This window comes from Peromyscus leucopus, chromosome 1 (assembly GCF_004664715.2).
Source record: "Peromyscus leucopus breed LL Stock chromosome 1, UCI_PerLeu_2.1, whole genome shotgun sequence".
Classification (NCBI taxonomy): Eukaryota; Metazoa; Chordata; class Mammalia; order Rodentia; family Cricetidae; genus Peromyscus; species Peromyscus leucopus.
Window position 1 is genome coordinate 123,468,511 of NC_051063.1, and position 13,393 is coordinate 123,481,903.

The 13,393-nt window shown below is 49.7% G+C and overlaps 1 protein-coding gene across 1 annotated transcript in view; it reads right to left on the reverse strand.

Annotated features, from left to right (window-relative positions):
- Positions 1-8,359: 8,359 nt before the first annotated feature.
- Positions 8,360-13,393, reverse strand: part of Znf592 (zinc finger protein 592) — a 50,848-nt gene continuing 45,814 nt past the window's right edge. Inside the window, exon 10 of the mRNA XM_028873779.2 lies at positions 8,360-12,214. Within this exon, the coding sequence (XP_028729612.1) occupies positions 11,684-12,214 (531 nt within the window). The 3' untranslated portion in view covers positions 8,360-11,683. The remainder of the gene's footprint in view (positions 12,215-13,393) is intronic.

A 13,393-nucleotide genomic window follows, 5' to 3' on the forward strand; every position in this document is an offset into this window, starting at 1 on the left:
CCAGGAATCCAAGGCTGCTGGGGCTACATAGTGAGTTTCAGGTTAGCCTAAACTAAAATGTGAAACTATGTCTCAACAGAAAAAAAGAAAAAGAAAAAGAAAGGAAGGAAGAAAAGAGAAAGCAAAGAAAAGGACCCGGCTTCCCATGAGGGCCTGGGAAGGGGCAGCAGCAGCAGGGACCTGTCAGGGTGAGGTGAGCCAGTGGGCCAGGAGATGGATCAGAGACCAGACTTTCAGTGGAAACAAACAAGGAACCCGAGAAGCCCAAAGAAAACGCTGTGGGGATGCACCTCCTGCCACAGGTGGAATTCAGAAATCCAGCAAGAGGGCTGGAGAAATGATTCAGCAGTTAAGGGCACTGGTTGTTTTTCCTGAGGACCCAGGTTCAATTCCCAGCACCCACAGTGGCTCACAACCGTCTGCAACTCCAGTTCCAGGGGATCGGATGCCCTCCTCTGGCCTCTATGGACACCAGGCATGTACACAGTGCACATGTCTACACACAGACAAAACAAATTAAAAAAGAAATCTCTGGGGCTGCAGAGATGGCTCAGTGGTTAAGAGCACTGACTGCTCATTCAGAGGACCTGGGTTCAATTCCCAGCACCCACGTGGCAGCTCACAACTGTCTGTAACTCCAGTTCAAGGGGATCTGACATCCTCACACAGACATACATGCAGGTAAAACACCAATGCACATAAAATAAAAATAAATACATTTTGGGTTGGGGATTTATCTCAGTGGTAGAGCGCTTGCCTAGCAAGCACAAGGCCCTAGGTTTGGTCCTCAGCTCTGGAAAAATAAAAAATGAAAATAAAATAAATAAATACATTTTAAAAAAGAAGAAATCTGGCAAAAAGCAAGCTGTGGCTGAGATGATGGTGACTCTTTCCCCTTCCTATTTAAAATCTGGACTCTTTGCCATAGCACCTTTTGGCATGTGTAGCTGGAATTAGTGTTGTCTTAGAACTGCCATCCAGTGTAACACACTTTTGTAAATAACAATAATTAAAAACAGAAATAAAGATTCTAACTTCCCCTTCCTCACTCCCATCAGCCAACTGTTTCTTCAAAGCATGGGGGTGGGAGGCTGGGGAGGGGGGTGCTGGGTATGGCGGCTCAGGCTGGGGAGGGGGGGGGCTGGGTGGGGCTAGGGGGGGGGGGTGCGGTATGGGCTCAGGCTGGGGAATGGGTGCTGGTATGTGGCTCAGGCTGGGGAGGGGGTCTGGGTATGTGGCTCAGGCTGGGAGGTTCTGGTATGGTGGCTCAGGCTGGGGAGGGGGTTCTGGGTATGGTGGCTCAGGCTGGGGAGGGGGGTGCTGGGTATGGTGGCTCAGGCTGGGGGGGGTGCTGGGTATGGTGGCTCAGGCTGGGGAGGGGGCTGGTGGGTAGGTGGTAGGCTGGTGTATGGGGTGCTAGTCTGGGTATGGGGAGGCTGGGGAGGCTGGGGGGGGTACTGGGTGTGTGGCTCAGGCTGGGGCGGGGGGTGCTGGGTATGGTGGTTCAGGCTGGGGAATGGGGTGCTGGGTATGGTGGCTCACGCCTGCACCTTGGAGGCAGTGGGAAGGAAGACTGGTATGAGCTAGGTGCTAGCCTGAGCTACATAGTGAGACCCTGTCCCAGAAAACAAAAGGAAAAGGGCAAAGCAGGAGAACTGCTCTGAGTTCAAGACGAGCCTGGGCTACCCCGGGAGACCCTGTCTCAGAAAACTAAACAGAAACACCACAGGGCAAAGTGCGGTTACCGGGCAAGAGCACCAGCTCTGAAGAACAGACTGGCTTCTGTCCGTGTCACGGCAACCTCTGTGTCCGAGTGACTGCTGTCCCCTCCCAAGGCCCCCAGACCCCGGCTTCCCAGCCGTTCTGCTCCACAGCTTTCTGTCTGCCGTGGCTGGCCTTCCCTCCCACGGCTGTGAGGCTTATCCAGTGTTTGCCTTTCCCTGAGATATGAACCCTTCCCTCCTGAACTTCTCAGAAGAGCCCAAGGGGGACCCGTTCCCTTATCGAGCTGTGACAGGTGAGCCGACCTGGGTGACAAAGTACAAACAATGGACTCCCATGACTGTGCCATCGAGAATGGCCAGATGCCAATGTCTGAGGGCTGACTTGATCTCCTAGAGACCAGAGTCGGTGCCCCCGGCTGGAGTAAAGAGAGGGAAGAATCAATGGCCACAGCTCTAAGGGAGGAAACTGAACAGGGTCCAGTCGGGGCGGGCAAGACGGGAACTTGGCATCATTAAGTATCCCTCAACCTTGCTCCCCACCCTGGCATCACTGGACCTCAGCACTAGCTAGAACGTCCATCCTGGAGGCACCCAGCCCCTGCATATACAACTCGAGGCTGTGAAGAACACCCCTCCCGTGCGCATCCCACCTCATTTCTCCCTGATTCTAAATTAAGCTCCATTCTGAGACCACAGAAGCCTAACTTCTCTTGTGATATAAAACCCACTTACGTAAAGATGCAGACACACGACCCGTGGGATATCTTTTCATTGTCTTTGTTTGGTTCTTGAGACAGGGTCTCACTATGTGGTGGCTTTGGATGACATGGAACTTGCAATGTAGACCAGGCTGGCCTTAAACTCAGAGATCTGCTGCCTACCTCTGCTTCCAGAATGCTGGGGTTAAAAGGCGTGCACCACCACACCTGACTTTCTTTTTAAATGTGTGTGGTGCACGCATGTACACTTGGCCTTGTGGGACATGTAGAGGCCAGAGGTGGATGCCTTCCCATGACTACTTTTCGAGGCAAGGTCTCTTAGTGAACTGGAAGCTGACTGTGCTAGACTGGCTAGCCAGTGAGTCCTCAGGACCCTCTTGTTCCCATTCCCCTCGGTCCAGCGTTGAGATCACAGGCGTGTGCTGCGACACTAGCTTTTCTGTTCTCCTTTGCTTTTTGTTTTTTTCTGAGACAGGGCCTCTCTGCATAGCTATGGCTGTCCTGGAACTCCCTCTGTAGCCCAGGCTGGCCTTGAACCCAGAGATCCACCTGCCTCTGCCTCCTGAGTGCTGGGATTAAGGCGTGCGCCACCACTGCCATCCCCGCCTCCCCCCACCCCCCGGGCATCACTCAGCTTTTTTTTACGAACTCAGATCCTCACGCTTGCACAAGCACGTTAACCAGCCAGTCATCTCTCCGGCCTGGTGTCTCCTTGCTTGATGACACATCCACTCCCTCCAACAGTTCCTTGCTCGAAATGGCTCAGAGAGCCTCCGGTCGCAAGCTCTTCCTCTCTCGACATGTCCACCTGGCTACTGTGCCACGAAGCACCACAGTTTATGTGAGCCTCTCAGAGCAATGTAGAGCAAACCCATCAGTAATCCCCCTCTAGCCTGGAGACTTCCTAGACCTTATTTTGTGGTTTTGGCCCCCATGTAGACTCATAGCGAGGTGACCTTTCCCACCAGCTACAGCACACGACTGCGTCACAGGTCAGTTAGGAGTTCCTAGCTTCCCCTCCAAGCTCTGCAGACTGGTGGCCTGTCTCAACATTAGCACTTCAGCTGAATCTGTCAGCTTCCATACTCCTGTATTTCCCCCTCTTCATCCTCCCTATTCTAAAGTCAAGTCCCAGCTCTGAGTCCAACAGATCTCTGCTGGCCTGTGTACCCATGCGATCCTATTACCTCATAGTGTAGGCTCTCCTTCCTGCAAGTTGATCTGGCCCGTGTGTGTGTGTGTGTGTGTGTGTGTGTGTGTGTGTGTGTGTGTGTGTGTCCACCCCAGGTAAGCCAGACAAGCACTCCAGCACTGAGCTACATCCCTGGCCTCTTTCTTACTTTTTTTTTTTTTTTTTTTTTTTTTTTTTTTGAGACAGGGTCTCACTAAGCTGTAAAGGCTACATTTGAACTCATCCGTGGCCTGGGAGGCCTTGAAGTTTCAATCCTCCTGCCTCAGCCTCTAAGCATCTGGGATTACAGGCCTGTGTCACTGGGCCATGTCACAGTACTCTTGAATGCTTGTCTGATCTCCCTCCAAAAGCTTAGGTAGCACTCAGCTCAGGCAGCTGAGCCTCTGTTCCAAGACGGTGGGGCCCCCAGGTCCTGCCCTTCTGGGATGAGCTAGTCAGTCTGGCATGTTCCTATCCTGGGACTGGAGATGTGGCCACAGCTGTGTTGGACTGGGTGGGCACCAGTTAAAGGATTACAGGCAACAAGAAGGCTCTCTGATTCTAGTTTGATTGGAAGGGGAATTTGGGTCCCCAAAGTAGAGCTACCTAGCTAGGTATTCTCTCCATCCTACATACTCTGAACACATGCCAGACTGCTACACGGCCAGGCACTTTCCTGAGGAAAGGGTAAATGGGGTCACAGGTTAGTTAGTTAGTTGAGCCCAGAAAAACCAACTCACCTCACCTGAGCCTAGAGAGCTTCCCAACGTTGGCCTCTCCTTCTAGGGCAAACCGGCCCTTTCTTCCCTCCCCCACTCCCATGCTGAGGCTTGAACCCTGGCCTTGAGAATGCCTGGCAAGTGCTCTACATCGAGCTCTACCCTAGCCTGTTTCTCATTTTGAGACAGGGCCTTCTCACTCTTCTCAGTCACCCAGCGTGGCCTAGAGCTTGGTGATCCTTCCCTCCGCGTCCCAAGTGGCCAGGATTTCAGGCTTGTGGTCCCGGGGCTTCCCCTCCCTGTCCTATACAGCTGCATCTTCTCATTCTTTTGAACTTCTGAATGCCTCTCTGTAACAACTGTTCCCATTCCTGCCCACGCAAGGAATGCCACCAACAAATCGAGCCACCACCGGCCCGCCCCACCCACCTCCCATCACCCTCCCCACCAACGACAGGGGTTGAACCCAGAACCTCGAGCACACTAGGCAATGTTCTAGCACTGAGCCACACACCCGGCACTACCACGACTTCTAGTCCAGGCAGGGCTTGAACCTCCTCCTCATCCCAGGCCAGTGTCATTGGGCCTGGCCCTTCCACTGCTTTCCTTCATTGCCATCACCTCCTCAGTTTTTGAGTCTTTTCTATTTAGCTATAGCTGCCCTGGAACTCACTCTGTAGACCAGGCTAGACTCGAACCTGTAGAGATCCTCCTACCTCTGCCTCCCAAGTGCTGGGATTACAGGTGTGGACACTATACCTGACTCTTTTGAGTCAAAGGTCATTGTAGCCCAGGCTGGCCTCTTTTTGTTTTTGTTTTTTTGTTTTTCGAGACAGGGTTTCTCTGTGTAGCTTTGCGTCTTTCCTAGAACTCACTTTGTAGCCCAGGCTGGCCTCGAACTCACAGAGATCCCCCTGGCTTTGCCTCCTGAGTGCTGGGATTAAAGGCGTGCGCCACCACCGCCTGGCTCAAGCTGGCCTCTTGAGCTCCTGGTTTTCCCTTCCCTTGCCTCCCCAGTGTTGTGATTAAGGCATGTGCCACCTCCCTAGCTTTGGCTCCATTTTAAAATCATATCCAAAAGCCTCTTCAGAGCTGGCCTCGGAAAGAAACATGAAACGCCCACAGGCAGAGCTTCTTAGCATCAAGCCTCTAATCCCAGCACTCGGGAGGCAGAGGCAGATGGATCTCTGTGAGTTCTAGGCCAGCCTGGTCTACAGAGTGAGATCCAGGACAGCCAGGGTTAGATAGAGAGACCCTGTCTCCAAAACCAAACCAACAAGCACATTAGCCATGCCCATTTTCAGAGAATAGAGGTAAAGGTCCCTGCACTGACTTTAGTAGATCAGGACCATGGCTATCTATGTGATACCATGTCTACCCTTGAAGTTAGTGATACTACAGGTCTGTGGTCACTTAGTCACTCAATATGATGGGGCCCCTCTCAGCTGGAATTGGCATAAATGGTTTTATCATATTTTGTGATTCATTTTCCATATGATCAATAACATATTCATTGATTTGCAGTATTCTTGCACTAAACACAGTTTAAATTTGAAAATTAAAAACAAAACCCACTGGGTGTGGTGGCTTGCACCAGTCATTTTGGGACTTGGGAACCTGAGGCAGACCAATGTTCATGAATTTGAGGCCAGCACATACTACATAGTGAATTTCAGGCTAGTCGGTGCTAGAGATGAAACTGTCTCTATGCACACACACACATATTTTTAAAATTTTTATATTTATTTATTGGTTTTTCAAGACAGGGTTTCTCTGTGTAGCTTTGTACCTTTCCTGGAACTCACTTGGTAGCCCAGGCTGGCCTTGAACTCACAGAGATCCGCCTGCCTCTGCCTCCAAAGTGCTGGGACTAAAGGCGTGCACCACCACCGCCCGGCAAATTTTTATTTTTTTAAGACAGAGTCCCATGTATTCAGGCTGGCCTTGAACTCCAAATCCTCCTGTATCCATCTGCCAAGACTGCAGGTGTATACCATTACTCCCAGGGTAATAAAAACATATTTGAAGGCCACTACACTGTACAATGAACTAGTTCAAGAACTCATCTGGATGCAGGTCCCTAAAGTGCCTAGATGACAAGATTTGAAGATGCCTGAAAATTATCAATGGACAGAAAGTCCAATTTGGAAGAGTTAACAAAAGGCAAATGTAATAGAAAATAACTCAGTATGTAAAAGCAAAAACCTGATACAAATTGCAATACAAATAAATGTACTGGGAATGTAGTTCAGTGGTAGAATGTGTGTGTGTGTGTGTGTGTGTGTGTGTGTGTACACAAAAGTAAAATGACAACTATTTGCTGGGTAGGATCTTTTCCATTTTGTGTAGATTTTAGTCAAAAAGTAAATGAATAAGTAAAACACTGTAAGTGATAGTCTTCTCTACTTGGGCATAAACATATGTACAATGAGAAGATAGATCAAGCCAAGTTCAAGATACCCAAGGACATAAAACAATCTCATTATCTGGCAGATGAGAGAACCCAGGACCAAATGATTGTGAACAGGGACCAGGAATGAGCATTTCTGATTTCTAGTTACTGGCTTTCTCCATTCTCTTACACTGCTCTTGAGATCACCCAAGAAAAATTATAAAGTCTTTGTGGTGGTGATGCCTGTAATCTTATTATTCAGGAAGCCGAGGCAGCCAACCTGGCTGCAAAGCAAGACTCTGTCTCCATAAAACAAAACAAAAAGGACTAGGAGGTGGCTCAGTGGTAGAGCACTTCTCTAGTATGCCCAACACCCTAGGACATAACTGCTATCATCATAATTATACCATAAATTCAATTATGAACATGCCAAAGAACTGGAAGGTGATACAAAACTGATAACTACACTTTGCTGTGGGATGTTCTGTATGTCCTGTGGGAGCCCTTCTTGGGTTCCTTGTGGCATTACCCAGCAGGTCCGCATAGAGGATGATCAGGACCACGGGCCTGAGTGCAGGTGTCTGAGATGGTCTGCATTTGACTGCGCTGGGGGATGGTCTGTATGTCAAGTTGCTCTGATTGGTCAATAAATAAAATACTGACTGGCCAGTGGCCAGGCAGGAAGAGAGGAGAAATAAAAGAACAGGAAGGCAGGAGTCACTGCCAGCCGCCACCCCGACAAGCAACATGAAAAGATACCGGTAAGCCACAAGCCAGGGTATAGATTTGTGGAAATGGATTAATTTAAGCTATAAGAACAGTTAGCAAGAAGCCTGCCACGGCCATAGTTTGTAAGCAATATAAGTCTCTGTGTTTATTTGGTTGGGTCTGAGTGGCTGTGGGACTGGCAGGTGACAAAGATTTGTCCTGACTGTGGGCAAGGCAGGAAAACTCTAGCTACAGCACTTGCTAAGAGGATGGGATTATAAATATATGTTTTGGGGCTGGAGAGATGGCTCAGTGGTTAGGAGCACTGGTTGCTCTTTCAGAGGTCCTGAGTTCAGTTCTCAGCAACCACATGGTGGCTGACAACCACCTGTAATGGGATCTTATACCCTCTTATGGTATAAAGGTGTACATGCAGATAGAGCACTCATAAACATAAAATAAATAAATCTTTAAAAATAAACAAATATGTGTTTTACATTTTCTCTATTAGTGGACCACCATTTTCCAATTAAAAAAAGCATTTTAAACAGGGACCTGGAAAAAAAAATCATGTATTTGAGAGTCATGGCCCAAGGCATCCCGTGTGCCTTCCTAAGCTGCTGTGAGTGTTGATGAGGTGGGTGGCTGTCGAGACCTCTTGGAGAAGACAAAGGACATATTCTAGAATCTAGAGGGTCCACTCTTGTTTAGGTCTGCATGAGAGAGCCATGGCTATGTTACTAGTTAAGTTAGATCTGTTCATTCATGCACACATCCATTCACTCACCCGCATACCTTTTAAAGTACCGCTGGATGCAAAAAACTGTTTGAAGCTTTTAAAAAACTATACTGACCCAGTGTCTAAGTTTTGAACAACCTCTATAACATTATGTAAGTGAAAAAAAAGCAAGCTTCAGAACATGGTGTATAGAATGCTACTGTTTGTATTAAAAATAGATATATAAATATACATATTTATAAACTCATAAATGCATAGAATTGCTCTGGAAAGATACACAAGATAAAGATAACAATGAGGAACTCTGGTGAGGGCACTGGAGGCTCACCTCCATCAGGAAGTTAACTTTTTATTGTATATTCATTTGTATTGTTGAATGTTTTGTTTGATGTCAAATGTATATGCATCTATTTTTTCCAAACAAAAAATTAAAAAAAAAAAATTACTTGGTGCTGAATGTACAATGTTGAACAGGACAGACGTTCCTCAGTCTGGGGCAAGGCAAAATGTGGAATTCTGGGGGGGTGGGGGCAGGGGCCACAACACAACCATTAAATTTTTAAAACCCAGACTGTTTACATACGAGGCAAATTCTTTACAACAATTAGTCCATGGTAATTCGGCGTATCATTTTACAAAGACAAAGCAGTTAAAGTGTAAGTACTAGTCACGTGTCAAGCCTCAGTGTATTCGATGGTGGTTTCTAGAGGAGAGAATCTTATCTAACTTGATGAGGAGAGTACCCACTTCAGCAGTGATGTGCCTGTTACAGCAAGCGTCCTCAGAAGACAGACAAGAGTGCATTGAAAACGGTCATGCGCAATCGGGAGATGCTGGCTCCAGGGGACGTGTGTTCCCCGGAGAGTTAGGTAACCTCTTCTACAGTGCTCCGGAAATGACGGGTCTTCAGATAGCAAAGTAAACCCCAGTGAGAATGAACGATGCAGGGACACCGCATGTGAAATGCAGGTCCCTCCTTGGGGTGACAAGGCACTGGTGGACTCCATGGAGGATCTGACACTGTGGGGCACCCTGCCTTTTCAGAGAGTAGGGTGAGCTTTGGACGGCTCCGTGCCACCGACAGGCTGGCAGCAGCCAGAGCAGCCCTGTCACTAAATGAGCACAGTGGTTGACAGGCCTGACTCAGCACCATCGTCACAGGTGGCCCAACATATGTCATTCAACCTTTCTAAGGCTGTTGTCTTCTCTGTAAAACAGAAGGATAACCGGGGTCCTTGGGAGGATTGAATGAACATCTCTGTTAAGAGTTAACAAGATGCTGGCCATGAGCGGGACTGGAAATGCTATCTTCATCTTCACTGAATAATGAATAGGCATGCAGGCTAACTCTTAACCGATACCCCGCATCCAAATGTGAGCAGCAGATGAGATATGCTCGTCTCCAGGTCCAGAGTGCAGAACCCCCATGCTATTCTGGAAACTAGAAAGTGCTCGCACACTCACGGCTTCATGAGAGCTTGGGAGGAGCTGGATGGGGATTTCTAGCTCCACTCTGACGGGGTGGAGCCTGTGAGGAGGGAGGGCTGTTAGGAGCCGGTCACGGGCAGGAAGAACTCAGGCCATGGCTCAGGCTTCCCAAAGCAATTTCTACTCTCCACTCCAAGAGGCTGGGGTTGGCATGCGCACAGGTGCTCTACCCCAGTCTCTCCCCCTGGGTTCCAGCTCCCGTGGTTCCTGAGTAGGAAGAAATGCAGACCTACAGCTCAAAGCCCTCTGTTCACCTCCTTAAGAACCTGTTCTCACGAATGATCTGGGGTACAGACACTCCCTGAAATGGGGACTAGCATAAGGATAGGACTGATAGGATCTGAAGAGAAGCCAGATTTATGCAATGGAATTGGGCAAGGGACAGTGGCTGGCTTCCCCTCACTGCCAGCTGGAGAAGCAGGGAAGTGACTCCCAGGAAGAATGCTCATTCAAATGGTACAGACAGGGAGCCTCTGGATCTGAGCAAGCACTCACTCTCCCGGCCATTGGCCATTCACTACAAATCTGGCCTTAGATAGAGCAAGAAAAAAATGTCTTCAATTGTGAAAAGGCCATGCATATTTATCCAACTTGATTCTTAATAGCTATTCATACCTCCTTTGAAAGGTCCAGTCTAGGAACTCAGCCAGCAGCCCTTCTCTAGGTTGCCCAGGAAGGATCCTGCTGGTCCAGCTGCAGGCCATCTGAGTCAGAGAACACTCCCCACAACCTGTCCCTGTGCTCGGGCAGGTCCCACCTCTCATCTAACCCTAAGCCTACCACTTGTCTGGGTTTGCTGTGGCAATGGCAATGGTCTCCAAGTGCTGTACGGAAGTCACAGAATTCCTCCTTTCCACCCTCCCCAAGAATCTCTTGGATTGAAAGCCCTTTCACGGAAAGATGCCCAGAGAATATCAACAGGCCTTAAGGACAATGCCACTAGGCCAGAGTCCTTGGAGATGGCTTGTAACCAGTACTGACACCTCCCTCTGCGCCTTTAGAAGTCTCAGAGAACCAAGATATCCAGGATTCCTGGTTTCCCAACCACAAGCTCCAGAGCCTAGCGCTCCATGGGCAGCAGAAACACAGTCTTCCTTCAGATGGGGCAGTCAGGGAACTCTGGGAAGAGCCTCGGGTGGAGCAGGGAAGTGCTAGCTCACATGAAGATGAATGCCAAGAGCCTACCTGCATGGTAAGAAGATTTTTTTATTGAAATATCATCTGAGCAACAAGAATGTAGCCGAGAGGAGGAGGGGCTGGCCTGCCCGAGGCAGCAGCCTCTCTAATGGCACAGGATTAAGAATACAGATATCCCACTGTCTGTGTACCCACGCCCCACCTGTCTGGGATTGCAGGACAGCAGCAGGAGGGCCTGGCTCTGGGCACCTGCCTGCCTTGGCCATACTTCACGCTTCCCTCAGTTCCAAACACGAGGGTACTGCCATTGCTCCCCCCCACGGAGACATGATCAGCCAGTGTGACAGGTGAGGTCCTCAGGATGGTTCTGGGGAAAAGAATCAGACAAGACAGGAAGGAAAGGGTGATCAAGGAACCTCACCAAGCCAGGCTGGGCAGAGTTCCCGAGGAACAGCCAGCCCCCTTCATTCTCCTCCTCCTTGGGCTCTGAAGGCAGGAAGGAGAGCTGGTGCCTACAGAAAACAGCTCTGAGGAGTGCCCGCTGATCGCAGCAGGTAGAGAGCCCAGAGCCGCACAGAGGAGCTGCAGGCTGAGTGGACAGCACTGGGGTTGGACTAGCCTGGGGCTTGAAAGACACGGATGAGAACTGGGGTACCAAGAAGCAGCATAAAGCCATAAATAACAGGAGCAAACTCAGAGCTGTGGGGGATTCTGGATGCCCCCCCCCCCATTTTCTGGGGCCGGGGACATCCAGAGTCTCCAGCTCAGGACAGACACTGCTCCAGAGAGAGCAGAGCGGTCACACACACTGGGCAGAGCTTTCTAGTTCACAGTCTGCACAGCGGTGGAGGGTGCCAGGCCTGACTGATGGCCACAAAGCCTCTGGTCACACCTGAGGAGATAGTGCATGGCTGTTCTGATCCTGAGAGGCCTGTGGTTGATTTTGGGGGCCTTGGGTACTGTCTTCCTCCAGGGACAGGCCTAGTGGCCTCCTTGGCTTTAAGTCAGCCACCGAAGGCTCACGGGCACATTCTTCCAGTCCATTCTCTCTAGTTTCCTTGGCCACCTCCTCTCCAGAGCATGTCTCTGGGTCGGCGGCTTCCACCTTCACTTCCACAGTCTCCTCCTCCTCCTCCTCTTCCTCCTCCTGGTCTCTCACTTTGTGGACTATGAAGAGGTGGCGGCTGAGGGAACTGGCGGACGTGTAGCACAACCCACAGAGGAGACACTGCGCTGTGGAGCTGTCCACCTGGTGCTGAGGTATGTGGCTCTGGAACTCGGGCTCTGAGTCTGTGGCAAAGCTGCATTTCGCACACTGAAACAGGGACTTGTGCCTTTTGGTGGAGGAGACAGCCTCGCCATTGCTAGCGCCTGGAGCATCTGCCATTCTGCTGACTGGTCTTTTCAGATGGTTGACCTGAAAGAAAAGTCAGAGCAGAGATGAGGCCGGGCCCTCAGACGTACTTCCTGCTTACCAGGGAGAGCGCACGTGTACCATGGAACTCATGCGGAGGCCAGAAGACAGCTTGTGGGAATAGTTTTTTCATATTCGCAGCAAACAGAAGGACATCCCCCATCAGTGGGTTCTAGGGATAGCTCAAGACCTTTGGTTTTTTAATTTTAATTAGATTTATTCATTTTCTTTCACATGTGAGTGTTTTGCCTGCATGTATGTACGTGCACCATGTGCCTGAGAAGGTCAGAAAAAGGGGTTCAGGCTCCCCAGAAGTGCAATGTTGGCTAACTGTGAACCACCACATGGGTGCTCGGAATTGAACTTGGGTCCAGTGGCAGAGTAGCAGCAAGTATTCTCAGCTGCTGCAACATTCCCCAGCCCAAGTTGCTGTGCTGTGTTTCTAGTGTTATGTATAGATGTGGCCTAACAGGAAGGTACAGAGTCCTGCTACCCCACTCCTCAGGCCTGTCTTCAAAGAACGTATTACTGGCTATGCTTAGTATTTGTCAACTTGACAGGTCATCTGGGAAGAGGCACCCTCAGTTAGAAATGCCTCCTTCAAATTGGCCTGCTGTAGGGCATTTTTTTGATTAGTGATTGACATGGACGGATGGCCCCAGCCCACAGTGGTGGTGTCACCCCTGTGCAGGTGGTTCTGGAGTGTTTAAGAAAGCAGGCTTAGCAAGCCATAGAGAGCAGGACAGTGAGCAGTGTTCCTCTATGGTCTCTGCTTCTGTTCCTGCCTCCAGGATAGACAATAAACTATAGGCTGCAATGAAGTCCTTCCTCTCCAAACTGTTTTTGGTCATGGTCTTCATCATAGCAATAGAGAGCAAACTAAGAATCCTGGGTTGTACAGCTCCTCTAAGAAACAGCTCATGAATGTTTAAAAAAAAAGAAAAAAAGTTGTAAAATGATCGCATGCTATGCTCAATTCTCTCCCTCTGCAATTTGGTACCTAATAACATCTCCTGGAGCTTGTCTCCATGTGAGCAAACACACAAGCTTCGTCTTCCTAGTGGCAGCACACTAACCCTTGTGGGCTGACGGTTTCCTCCAGCAGATACCCAAGTTCCACCCCGTCACTGCGGAGCACACTGCTGTACGCCTAAGGCCCAACACTCTCTACCCAAAGGTCCT